Below are 13,109 nucleotides of genomic sequence, written 5' to 3'. Positions count from 1 at the left end.
AGACTGTGAGTTGCTGTGCAGTGTAACTGCTCCCTTGAAATCTTTGGAGCTTCAGTAAATAAATGTCAGCTGAGCATCTCTCCCCTCACCTTAGTTTCCTGAGTTCCCTAGGCACATTCATTTTACCTATGCTTAGAAGTTACTAAAACATCCAAGAATGAGGAAGCTCTGTGGCATAGATAAACTTGCTAGCACCACAGTGGGTGTGAACTCAGGGCCAACACTGGGCTGGTAACAATTTGGAAGTTTCAGGAGCTGTGCCAGCAGATCATGGAACCCCAGTGCCTGTTGCAACACTGGTGTATGTGCATGGACACATGATTAAGGCAGCATTTGGAAATCTCTGTCCAGGCAGTTCATAGGTATGAAGAATGTTGTGAGGCTCAGCAGTACTGGAAGCAGTTTCACCACATGTGTTACTGGGAGCTGATGTGGTGCTTCACCTACAAGCGGCAGTGGAAGATGGCTTTCTTCTATGCAGACCTGCTGAGCAAAGAAAACACTTGGTCAAAGGTAAGTGGAGTGGAACAAGAGGGCACAAGGCACTGGAGTGTCTTAACTTTCAGTCAGGTTGGGTTTTTTTGTAGCTTTGAAGATGGTTGTAAAACAAAACCTGCTGTGGTTCTTGCAGAACAATGTGACTTGCAAACGCTCAGATCTGAACAGACTGTGGGCAGATAGAAATCTTTTGGGCTTGACTTGTAGCTGAAGAACAGCATGTGAAAAGATGTTCTGCTGTGTAGCAACCAGTTGTGTCATCAACACACTGCAATTAATGGTTTGAGTTGCCATTTCTTTCATTACATTATGGATGTAAGCTCTTTATGGTGGTGAGTGAGGCTAGCCAGGGTGGTGCCTCCAGGAAAATAAATACAATTAGAGATGCCTTGCCCTGTGCCTCTGAGAGGGAGAAGTTCTTCTGTCCAGAACCCTGGTAACCTTCTGTCTTCCCCCACACCCCAGGGAAATCTCACAGAAGGGATTAAGTCTGGCTGGGGTTGTGTGGCTTTATTGGTTTGTTTCTTCTAAACGTGATCAAAATAGGTGTGTGTGGGGGGAGGGTATCTCTGCCTGTCTTTTTTTTTTGTCAAATGGAACCAAAACTGACATACGGTCCAAGCAGCCAGGTGAGAGCAACATTCTCTGTGCTCCCACTCAGGTGACAGCTTCAGGGTGGATTCTCTGTGCCCTGGGGATTCCAGCAATGGGTTCAGCCAGGTGGATTCACTGAGGAGCTCCCATGGGGCTCACCCAGGGATGCACTGCCTGGCTAAAAGCTTTAATATTCTGAAATGCTGTAGGGTTACTATTAATGTGTGTCCTTTTAAACTGTGTGTACAGTTTTATACTATATTGCAGGGGCTTCAGAGAAGATGCTTCCTATTAATATGTAACCTACATAGGTAAACTACATGAGCTAAATGAAAGATGGTTACATATATGCACTGTTAGGTTCCACTGTAGATTATCATAGCTTAAAATACTCTAGAAAAATCCTGAAACTTGTGGTTACTGTAGAGTCCTTCAAGCAGTACACAAGAACTCACCAGCTGTTACTCTTCACTCTTGCAAGAGTTTTAACATCATCTGCTGCTTTGCTTTCCTTGGGTGCTTCCTTCTCATTGCTCAGCAATCCCTGTGAAATGAGAACTTTCCATAATCTGAAATAATGAAACCTTTCCAAAACAGTTTCATGTTTTGGAAAACCTAACATTTGAGGGATGCTACCAAGATGTGATTGGGCACATAGATGATGTAGTAGTATTTTTTTTTTTCCACTTTGAGCATGGCCTTTTCATAAGTTTCTTAGTATGTGTTCCTGAGAGTAATAAAAATACACTTTACACGAACATGACATTTGTGCTTGGAATGTGGACATAAACTATAAGATGATACAAAGTAAACAGATGTACATGATACAAAAAAATGTCTATAATCCACTTACTAAAAAACTATATCCTGCGTGAAGTATTGTAAGATTACACCTGTTTGTGAGCAAAAGTAGCAGCTTCCTCCTCTTTGTTACTGTTTTGTGATTTAGATCAATATAGGTGATGCTGTAAATTCATTTTTCTGTACAGATATTCTTGATTCCATTTGCAGGCTACTTACATTTACATGAAAGCTGCTTATCTCAGTATGTTTGGACCAGAAGACTGCAGTCCTTTTGGAGATAATGAAGTTGAATTATTTAGGTAAAATATTTTATTTTTTCACGTCGTGCTGTTGGGGGAAGAGAGGAAAACTTGCTCATTGTGCAACTTGGAAGATCAGCACAAATAGTGTTGAACTTGTAAGAAATTACAGAATGAAACATTCCCATTAGATTAAAGACAGCCCTGGAAATACTTTAGAGACAGGACATGAGGTCTGTCAGCCATAGAGTGGATGCTGCTGTTGAGTGTAATGTTCACTTTTTTTATCAGTTTGTTTCCTTTAATTTTCTTTTAATGTGAGATCTGAAAGCCTCCAATGGATTATGCTACAGTATGTGTACATCCTTAGAGGTGACAGCATCAGTACCAGTGGTTTCTTGGGTTCTCAGTCTGAGAGGAATATGAGAGAGCTAGATGTGCAAGTGAATATGTGCATTATTAATACAGCGAATTAACCCAGCTGCAGTGTTTGAGCTCAAAAGTATCTAAACTGTGCTGGGCTGAAGAAAATTGATTACTTTGGTTTTTTTCAATTTTTGTACAAATTCTAAACATCACTTTTGTATATGCTTACAATGAATTGATGCTTTTTAGACCTTCTGTTATTACAAGCAGATTTCACTGGGTTTGGAATCCATTACAAACCAGTTTGGTCTTTGGGAGAAACACTGACAAAAGCTACCTGGCTTCTTTCTTAGTCTGTGAAGGGAGAGGGGCCCTTTATAAGTTAAGCACACCATGCAGTTTATTCTTTGGCTGGGCAAGAGTCCCTCTTCCTCCTGCTTGATTAAAGAGGAAGCCTAGAGATACAGATGCCCTGCATTAAGGCATCTTTTGTGAATATGGGTTCCTCAGCTTGCCTAGAGGTAGTGATAGCTTGGTGTGTAACAGCTCTTCATATACTATTTGTTTGGGGGTTTTAAATTTTAAAATGGGATTTTTTTAAATTCTTTTTTTCACAGAAGAGAAATTTCTTACGTTGTCCTTTAATTTTTCAGGATTGTTCCCAGTTTGAAACTGAAAATTGCAGGGAAGTCACTGCCTACAGAAAAGTTTGCAATTCGGAAAGCTCGGCGATACCTTTCCTCAAACCCCATTCCTCTGCCTGTTCCACCTTTGGTAAGGTAGAAACACACACAACTCTCCTTATTATAGTTTTGTTTTGGTTTGTTTTTTAATGTCTGGAAATAAACCTGAGATAATTAGAACAGTATCTTTCCATGTTTCTAAGGTAAAACCTCTGCAGGAGACTGGAATGTTCCCAAAGCAAAGCCACATGAATGCAAGGAATGCTGTAAAACTGGGGCATGCACCAGCCACAGGGAACTGAGCCAGTTGTTTGTGACATGTAAATGTCTTGCATGTGTAGCTCATTATTCCAGCTACAGACCAGCATGCTCCCCACAGCTTTCCTTTGATTCTCGTTTGAGGAACTTTGCCCTAAGTCTCTTCTGTCACATGTCATTTACTGAGATTACTAAAAGAAGACTCAAAGGTACAAAGGAAATGGGGAGGGAGAGGAAAAAAAGCAAGGAAACAGTACAAGAACTGGAAACATGTAAGCATCTCTTTAGTGTGCTCCAGAGCAACTCATGGGTGCTGAGATGAAACAGTCAAATCCTTTACCCCTGCAGGAAACTTGCATATGGCTAATTTATTTTTTTGTGTGTGTTTTTTTGGTTTTTTGCCTATGATGCTGGTCAGTTCCCTGTTGCCAGCTGAGAGCAGCTGCATGAGGTGCCCGTTGCCTTGCTCCTTGTGTGTTTACAAAAATTTGTCTACAAAGAACATGTAAAAGAACATAAAAGGGTTTTGAGCCCACTGGTTTGGCGAGCGCAGTGGTGTTTACATTTGCAGTGCTTTGAGCTGTTGCATTGGAGGAACAGCTGGATAATTAGTAAATACCCTTTTAAGAAAATGCCTGAGACACCAGGGGGACAGTAATTTTTCAGCCCACCAGCTGGGTGTGTGACACAGTGCTTGCTTCTTGAAGAAACACAGTGGTTACAGCCACGGTGTGGGTATTCTCCAGGGGCTGCTCCCCACTAAGTCAGAAGGCTGAAATGAGAGAAGAATTAGGTCGCTTTGGTTTGCCTTGCAGGATTTGGAGATTGTAGAGAGTAAAAAATGTACACTTTGGGGTTTGGCTGGGCTGTTGTACTGGGATTTTAGCAGAACTCAGGGAGAGGTGTTTGGACATTGCCTCCCGTGCTGCTGCTGCAGTTGCATCCCTGAGGCAGCAGATGCCGCAGCTGAACAGTCCAAAACCCTCAGACTGTGGACCTGGATGCAGAATCTCATCTCGGGGATTATCCTTTTCCCTGTGAAGGGACCTGCTGAGAGGAAAGAGTCCCCAGTTACAAGACTCAGAGATTTAGCCTGGAGTGAGAGTAGTTTGAGTACTTCTGTGTCAAAACCACGTTGACAAATCTACTCTAGATTCAGTAAGTTCAGCAAGTTTCCAATCAGTAGAGACCAGATGGTGAAAGCTACAGTGCCTGGGTTAAACAAACTGCTTCATCTATTCTAGTCTGACAGCTTTTTGCACTGTAGTTCCAGAACTGAGTTACACTGTGCAGTGATTTTACTCAAAAGCTTTAAATTACTAAATACAGACTGGGTCGTGTAAAAAAGGAGGATAAATAACATCTCATGGTGACCAGTCCTAAGTCTGTATGAAATTTCCATCTTTAATTGGGCACGTTTGGTCTGGTGATACACTAAAGAGAGAACCCCAGTAACAAATAGGAACGAAACCAATAGTTTTAAAATAAAATTCAAGTACAGTTTAATAAAAAAGAAGTTACTTTCTATGGGAACATCAAACCAATATGAGGAATTTAAGAAGTTCACAGTTTAGCTCTAAAATTCTGTTGGTTTGTTTGAAGCTTTGGTTAAAGATGGGATGTTTGGTTTTCTTTTTGTTTTGTCATTTCCTGAGATTTCATGTTTTCCTAGGGAAGCAATACATTGTAGTTATTACTGCCCTGGTTGGGATAGAACTAAAAAGCAAAAGTAATAAGTGAAAGTGATTAATAAAAGGAGAGTTATCCATATGCCATGAATGTGTTAAGTCTGTGTGTTTTGCTGGGACTTGCCTTCATCTATAAATGAGACCTCCTGTTTGCATTCTGTTCAAGTAATCCTCCTTGCATTGTGTGTAGTAAAAGGCTCTAGTTGCCTAATTTGTTCTGAAAACCAATATAACAAGTTCTTAGTTGCAATGACTTAGTTGCAACAGACTTTTTATTTCAGGATTCTGTAACTTTTTCATCACACAGAGATAAACTAAAGTGTTTTATAACTGTATTTATCCAGTGCTGTAATTAATGATGCTGTCATTTCTCCCTGACCCTAGGAAATGATGTATATCTGGAATGGCTATGCTGTAATTGGGAAGTGTCCCAACTTAACAGAAGGCATGTTAGAGACTCTAATTGAAGCAGAAGAAGCATTGGCAAGAAGTTCAGGTAATGTGTGATATGGTTTAAGCAGGTATTCTAAGGTGCAATAGCTAAAGATGGTATCTGTCTATAGAGACTCTTCAGTAGAGTTCATCTGATCATGGGATGAACATAAGGAAGAGAGAAACTGCTTTTGCAGATAGGAATAATTTTCCTTTTTAATAAGAATAACTTACAATAGCAGAAAGTCCACATTTTCCATCCACAGATGTGTATTAGGAACAGTTTGTGACTTGTATCAAAGGCCTGTTTATTTTGCTAGATCAAAATCAGCATGTGCATTGGCTTGATAACTTAGATCATGAAACTTCATTATCCTCAGATACTGTATTTCAGTTTAGAAAGGCAAGTGGAAGACAGGTCAATCTTCTGTTTGAAAACTGTCATTTTACAAAGTGTCCTTGGGCTGAATGGTATTGCTGTGTAAGCAGTATTAGAAATAATAGTAGAAATATTTTAGTAATAAATACAAATCTGGGACACCATGGATGGGCTTCTTTTGCAGTAAGGCAATGGGCACAATTGAGGTTCTGCTACCACATCTTTTGTGAATTAGCCATCTGTGAGAAGGTTCAGTTGATGTTTTTTTTCTTGCCAGTCTCTCCCAGGTCCTGTGGCTATGCAACCACTCTGCACAGCTTTTCTCTCTTACTTTTCTTTCTTACTTCAGCTTTTCTTTCTTACTAAATATTTTCCCTTATTATTATGCAGGGCCTTCCTGCAGAAGGATCAGGCCTCTGTTGACAGAGCAGCATGGGCTAAACCACTGCATTGCAGTCTTTTCTAGGACCTTGGTCTCCCTGTCCACATTGTGTTACACAAGATTTGCAAGAGTTGCTTGAAAGGCTGAAGCTGTCTCCTTTTTAGTTAATTGTGAGAGAACAGAAAAATATTTTCAGTGGAGGTGACATCTTGGAAGAAGGCTTTTCCACCCTTCCATTTCCTTTGTTACCCATTTTGCTACATTATTTTGAATAAGTGAATTATTTTTCTTTTGCCTTTTTTCCTTAGCTGTTAAACTGTGGCTAAGGTTGGCTTTTTTGCAGGGATTTGTGGAAGCTGTTTCATGTTTATAAAACACAATGAGGACATGTAAGTGAAAAGTGGGATGTATTTTGAACATGCCAACAATTTAAAGTATTACCTGTACCAAATAGTGACTTGCTGTTTCCAGGTGCCATGTTTTCCCTGAGCTTTCCTGACTGTATTTAAGCCTAAACTGTTGAATTTTCAGGCATTTTCACTGTGTTACCATTAGATTCACAGTGTAAGAATCCAGCACAATAAAATTATGAGTCCGATGTGCTTGTAGCAGCATTACATTACATACAAGATGTAAAAGGTAGATTATTAGGAAGTAATTCCTAGAGATATAAATCTTATCTGCATAATTGTGCCTAGGATAGGTCTCTAAATGTTTACTTCTGCAATCCAGGGAAGATTTGTTATAAGGAAAGGAAATAAACATGTATGAACATCTCCTTGCAATAGAAGTGCAGAAGAGACAACTGATCTGCCTTTTTTATCCTTTTTTTTAATTATTTTTAATTTTATGAAGTACATCCTCTGAGGCCCTGAGTCACCTCACTGTCCATGTACTTACTGTGTAAACTTTTGCCCTCTTTCCTGTTCCTTCTAAAGGAGTTTCTTGCAGTCTTTGGGCATCTTCCCTGTGATTTGCTTTGGTGTCTTATGTGTGCAGGGGCCTCTGTGGGACTTAGCAATAAAAATTACTCCAGTTGTAGGATCCAGGCTTCCAAACAGCAGCTGTTTCACGCAGTGTGTGTCAGCATTTTGTCACTTGGAGTGATAAAGGAAGAACCAGGTAAGGGTTAGGGAAAACAGGTGCCATTCAATAGCATTATCACAGGTTTTGCAGAAGTTCTTTTCAGCCAGCATTTCATGAATTGGAAATGAGCAAGCAAGCTGAAGGTTTTGCTTGGAAACCTAAAGACTAAGCTGCCTGTATGGAATCGCAAAGAAAAAGCCAGATGTTTGCTTTGAAATGTATCATGCAAAAGTTTCCTACTGGATAGAGTGTTGTTACTGATGACTTTAAAGCAGACACTGGTAAGGTTGTAAGGCTCTGGGCACTCAGAAGTGTAAACTCAAAAGTGGTCAAGAGAAGGTAATCATAAAAGGATGAGGGGATGTGAGGTGCAGGTAGCAAGGTTTGTCATAGTTGTGTTTAGCTAAAGAAAGGTGGAGAACTGATAAAAGTCTTGCCTGGAAACAGAACATGTGACTGAAAGTCAAGGGAGGAGAAGAGCTGTGCATACACAAGGGCAATAAAGGCATAAGGTAAAGAGATCATAAGTTGGACATCAGTATTTCCAAATACTTAATATTTCCAAATATTTAATTTTTAGGTATCAGAACAATAAGATTGTAGATTTCAAAGGGAGTAGGAAGGGAAAGAACAGTCTAACAGTTTTTAGACAAAGTTTGACTGGTTTATGAGAAGGTTGACACATTTCTCTCTGCATTAAATGAACTCAAATGACCACTAAGTTCCCTCTGTCCTGTGTTCAGCAGATGGTTTGTGCTCACACCATACTTGTGTAAAAGTCTCTGCTGCTCTCAGGTTTTTAAAAACTTGCTATTTATTTCATCTTGCAGCTACAGAATTACTAGCAGATGACCAGTGTGTGATAAAACTGTTAAAGGGTTTATGCCTCAAACATTTGGGCAAGATCTCAGAAGCAGAAGACCATTTTAATTACATCTATTTGAAGTAAGTGTTCATATGGGGTGCAGAGGGAGAGCTCTTCAGTTTCTCAGTAACTTTTCCTTTCAAGTAAGAGGAGATGCAACTGGGATATGAACAGAAGGGAGAGGACTGCATTCTATGGAGTCAGTTTGGTATCAGGGAATCACTTGGAATTGCCAGCATTGGTAGCCATGTATGGAAGAATTGCAGATCTGCACTTCTGACAGATATTTTCTCCCTTTTTTGGGGACTATACATACAGAAATTTTTTGACATACAACTCCTTCCCCCTCCCCCTACCCCCCCATCCTTTCCTCTTACCAGTCATGAAGAAGCTGTACCCAAAAAGCCAAATGCAGTCTGCAGGGACAGATGGCAGCATGATAATACTTGGAACCTTTATACTCCATGCAGTGCATGGCATCTCTTTTTTAGTCAGTTCACATGGAGAGAGCTCATAAAATTATCATCTTTTCTAATACTTCCCTGATAATAAAGCAAATATTTCGTACTCCTAAGAAATAATACACTTGTGCAGGACAGTTACACAAAATAGATGTTTAATAACCTGGATGGTAGCTTTGGATAGAGAACATGACAAGTGTTATAACAGAGGTTGATGGTTTCTTATCTTATTTCATGGTTTATTTGTGTTTGTTTCCTTTATTTAACAGTTCCAATATACCATTTCAAGAACTTGAGGCTATTTTTTTTTATTTCCAATGCAGTGAGAAGAAGATAAAATATGACCATTATCTAATTCCAAATGCCTTGCTGGAGCTGGCCATACTGTATCTAGACCAGGACAGAAGAGAAGAAGCAGTAAAACTACTGGAAAAAGCAAAGTAAGCAAGTGAAAAGCTTGTACTGATGTTTGATGTGTCTGTATGGTATTTTACTGGTTAGCAAAAAGCAGAAACAACTTATTAATACTCTGGCAACTCAGTGTTTCATTTTTTCAGTGGAAGCATACATGCAGTAGTTTTGGTGTTGACCTTTTTATTGGTAAATATTATCTGATTGTTCAGTCTGTGACTTAACCATACTTCCTCATAAGAGAAAAAAAAACCCCACATCTTAAAGATGTTACATGAATGTCAGTGGTTTCCATAAGAAATAACCCATGTGTAACAAAATACAATAATCTTTGTAGTCTCTTTATTATTTACTTAAAAGATGTATTAAATTAAATCAAGGCTCTCTGTTAAGACTAAAATAGCATTACTCCAATTGATGGCAAACAGTGCTGGTTTCTTTCCTTGATGAACTGCAGCTGAGATGATGCTTCACCTTCCACTGAGTTCCCTTTGTAATATTTCATCTGCCTCTGAAAGGCAACCAAAACACCTCCTATTTTCTGATTGATATTTCAAGCAAAGTAGATTTATCAGGAATAGTTGAACTTGTGTTCTTTATTATAGTAAGCATTTGCACCTCTGCTGAGCTTAAGTTTTTTGAGAAGCAGAAGGAATCCAAATCAAACAGCCCTTGCCCTCTTGAAGCATCCTGCAGCAGGGTATTTCACCTCTCTGCTTGGATCCTGGATGAGGCCAGGTGGCTGCATCTCTCCCAGTGCAGTCACACCAGCTGCAGGTCTGAGCAGCTACAAAACTGATGTCTGGCAATAAGTTATAAAGAGGTCACAGGTTTTGTGCTGAGCTTTTGTCCAACTCAGTCCACTCTGCCAGGCAGAGCAGTGAATCAGCCTGCTGGAAATCATGCCAAAAGGCTGTCAACACAAAAATGAAAATACTGCAATTGCTCATCTCTTGTGCTTGTGAGCCTGGCTCTCTGCAGACTCATGGGAGATACTCAGAAGAGTAGAAATGGCAATTAGCAAAATGCAATGGAAGTGTTTCCATTGGTTTCACATTCCTCAAAGCACACCTCTCCTCCTCTCCTTATTTCCTTCTATTCAAGTCTCTCTAAAGGATGGAAATGAAGGATTGAGAGCTCCTCATTCCATCTGTCCATCTGCTGCTTGCACTTTGCCCTGGTGGCTCTGTCTGGCTCAGGTCACAGGTCCCTTCCAGGGAGGGTTGTTTGGATTAAAGGAGAGCACCAGCAGACAAAAGCTTTTAAAATATTATTACCCAACTTATGGGAAGTTAATACTCAGACTTGCTATGCTCACATAAGTCATAAAAAGAAAGTGCAGTCCTTATATTTCCACCTGTAACCTTTACAGTGCATTAAAATGCTCAAGGTTTATGAGCATCCATCTGGAAATGCTGAACGTCCTTGCAGCCACCAGAGGGAGGATGTGATGCCTGTGGTGGGCTTTAGGACTGCAGAATTAGGTTTGCAATTGGCAAGAGTGCAGGCCAGCACTCAGCTTGTGCATGATGCTTGATTTGCTTGACCTAAATCCACCTACAGCTGCTGGCTGGAATGTTTCAGCTCTGGGAGAAAGAGTGGAATGAGATGATAAACAGTTTTGGCTTGCTTGTGTGTGGAAATATTTCTATTTGTATTACTGGGAGCTACAAGCAAGAATATCAACCTACTGATGAGAAATGCAGAATCTGCATGATAAAACCTACTTACTTTAAAAAAAACAACTCCAAAGGGTTTCATAGTAGTACACAGCACCCCCCAGTCACCTCTTTTTCTCATTCAGCCACTTGGATGTTGCATAAATGAAATTATAGATGGGTGTGGAATTCCTTATTTTTACCACGAGGCTGCCACTGCCATAGTGATGGCTGCCATGCTTCCATGCTTGATTTGAATTACAGGTTTTGAACAGAAATACTTCTAGGTTTACAGACTTTTTCATGGAATGTTTCTGCAAAGATGAGACCCATCTCCTAAGGGATGTCAGCGTGGTCCTTGGCATCTGGATTCTGCATCCATCCTGCAAGAGCTGACACCTTAATTCCTACTAAGTAGGATCTGGAGTTTTTATGTGGTCCTGGGGGGCATTTTTCCATCAAAACACAGCTTCTCTTCATGATTCTGTAACCCTCCAGAGCATGACATAGCTACTGGAAGCTATAGGCAGAGGACACTGCTGAGTCAGCCACTGGGTGTTTAGGGGGGAATTCCTGCCAGCACTGGGTGTTTCTGGGGGAATTCCTGCCTGTCTTTTCCCAGGATGGTGAATTGCTGCTTGAAAGCTGATTCAGAGTCTCCTGTGTGCCCACTTTCCCTTTCCAAGCTTCTGGGGCAGTAAATTTATTGGCCTTATTTCTTATACACAGGTCACATTATTGATAGAGGATGCAGATATGGGGTGTTTCCCTTTTATGGGTCAGGACAGCCTCTCTCTCTTTCTTTTTCTTTTCTATTTTTTTGTCTTGTCTCTCTGTCTTTTAAATATACTTGCTGAATTAAAATGAATCCAGCTTACTAAAGTAAAGAAAAAAAAAAAAGTGAAAATGTTTGTATTAAAAACTGGCAGCTTTACTTACAGAGGGGAGGAGGGAAAATCTATTTTCTAAATGCAAACTAAGTGGATGTTACAGATACCTAATGTGAACTCAATATTTTGATGGAGTGGAACACATTCAATTACTTATTAAGCTATATTTTTCTGGTAACTGCCAGACAAGTAGAACTACAAATAAAGAACAAGGAGCTGCATTGTTTGGCTAGGAACACATGCCTTGTATTTCAGAGTAGGCAAAAAAGGAGCTTGTGAAGAAAGGCTTTTTTTGCTCCCTACAGTTGTTTTACTTAAAGCAATAATATAGAGATAAGCTTAAAATGTTTTTAAAATATGTACTCATCAGAGTGGATCTGCTTTTGTTTTAGACAAAACTACAAGAATTACTCCATGGAAACAAGAACACATTTCAGAATTCAAGCTGCCCTGCACCAAGCCAAATCCACCCCAGAAAATGGAATGCACTCTGGAGCCTCAGCAGTGTAGTAACTTTTTCTTCTTTGATGTCCTGTTTGTTACAAACTTTGATGCAGAAGATACTGACAGTATAGAATTGTTTTTCCTTCTCTTTCAAGTCAGTAAGAAACCAAATAATTTACAATTTTGAAGTTGAGGCATAAAACGCCAACCTCATGTAATAACATGGCAAAAAACCTCTCAAACCAACCATAACCCTGAAAAATACTGGTTTTCCAGCAGTGGCTTTTTGAATACTTACATCTGTGTAATTCATTTTTCTATCACATGTGCCTTTTTTTCTTGTGTTTGCAACATTTACTTAGCAAGCTCCCAACATAACAGGGAATGACTGAAAAAAACCCAACAATCTACAAGACTTTAAAGACCCCTGGATTTAATCTCAGCTATAAAAGTTTGTTTGAATTCATACTGCTAGAAGTTGAGAAGGAAGCAAAACTTTTTCCAAGTACCTATTTAGCTGAAATGGTGTGAGAAAATCCCAGTGCACAAGAAACAGAACAAGGAGGAGCTCTGGATCTTGGGCATTTCCAGTTGTGGATAGAAAGATTTGTGCTTCTGTAAGAAAATGGCTGGTGATGAAAATGCAGATATCTTGACTTTCTGTTTCAATTTGGTTTTCATGTCAAGTTTGTTGCTCAGAGCAGCTGAAGGATTCACCAAGGAGCTGATGGGCAGGATAGTGACTGTAAAACTGCATCACTTCTTTGACAAGTTTAAAAATGAGAGTTCCTTAGGAAGCTTTTTCATCAGAACAGATTTGAAGTTTGAGTCAGATTTAAAGCACAAGTCCTGGAAGGTCATTTAAGAAACAGCAATATTGCTGTGGCTGCACAGCAGTAGTTACTGTGACAGTCTTAAAACAGTTGTTCTTAGGTTTGCCTAACTTGAGATGTTGATGTTTAAAGGGATTG

The 13,109-nt window shown here is 39.8% G+C and overlaps 1 protein-coding gene across 2 annotated transcripts in view; it reads left to right on the top strand.

The window, feature by feature from the left end:
- Positions 1-13,109, top strand: part of TTC39A (tetratricopeptide repeat domain 39A) — a 43,851-nt gene extending 30,742 nt beyond the window's left edge. The window contains exons 12-18 of one of the 2 annotated variants that reach the window (XM_030455659.1): positions 352-513; positions 2,104-2,195; positions 3,155-3,275; positions 5,515-5,626; positions 8,246-8,354; positions 9,059-9,175; positions 12,087-13,109. In XM_030455659.1, the coding sequence (XP_030311519.1) occupies positions 352-513; positions 2,104-2,195; positions 3,155-3,275; positions 5,515-5,626; positions 8,246-8,354; positions 9,059-9,175; positions 12,087-12,204 (831 nt within the window). In that variant the 3' untranslated portion in view covers positions 12,205-13,109. Of the gene's footprint in view, positions 1-351; positions 514-2,103; positions 2,196-3,154; positions 3,276-5,514; positions 5,627-8,239; positions 8,355-9,058; positions 9,176-12,086 lie in introns of both variants that reach the window. The other variant, XM_030455658.1, reaches the window with a different exon arrangement.

This window comes from Calypte anna, chromosome 8 (assembly GCF_003957555.1).
Source record: "Calypte anna isolate BGI_N300 chromosome 8, bCalAnn1_v1.p, whole genome shotgun sequence".
NCBI classification, from domain to species: domain Eukaryota; kingdom Metazoa; phylum Chordata; class Aves; order Apodiformes; family Trochilidae; genus Calypte; species Calypte anna.
Note: the sequence above shows the minus strand (reverse complement) of the source record. Positions and strands in the feature narration are given on the sequence as shown.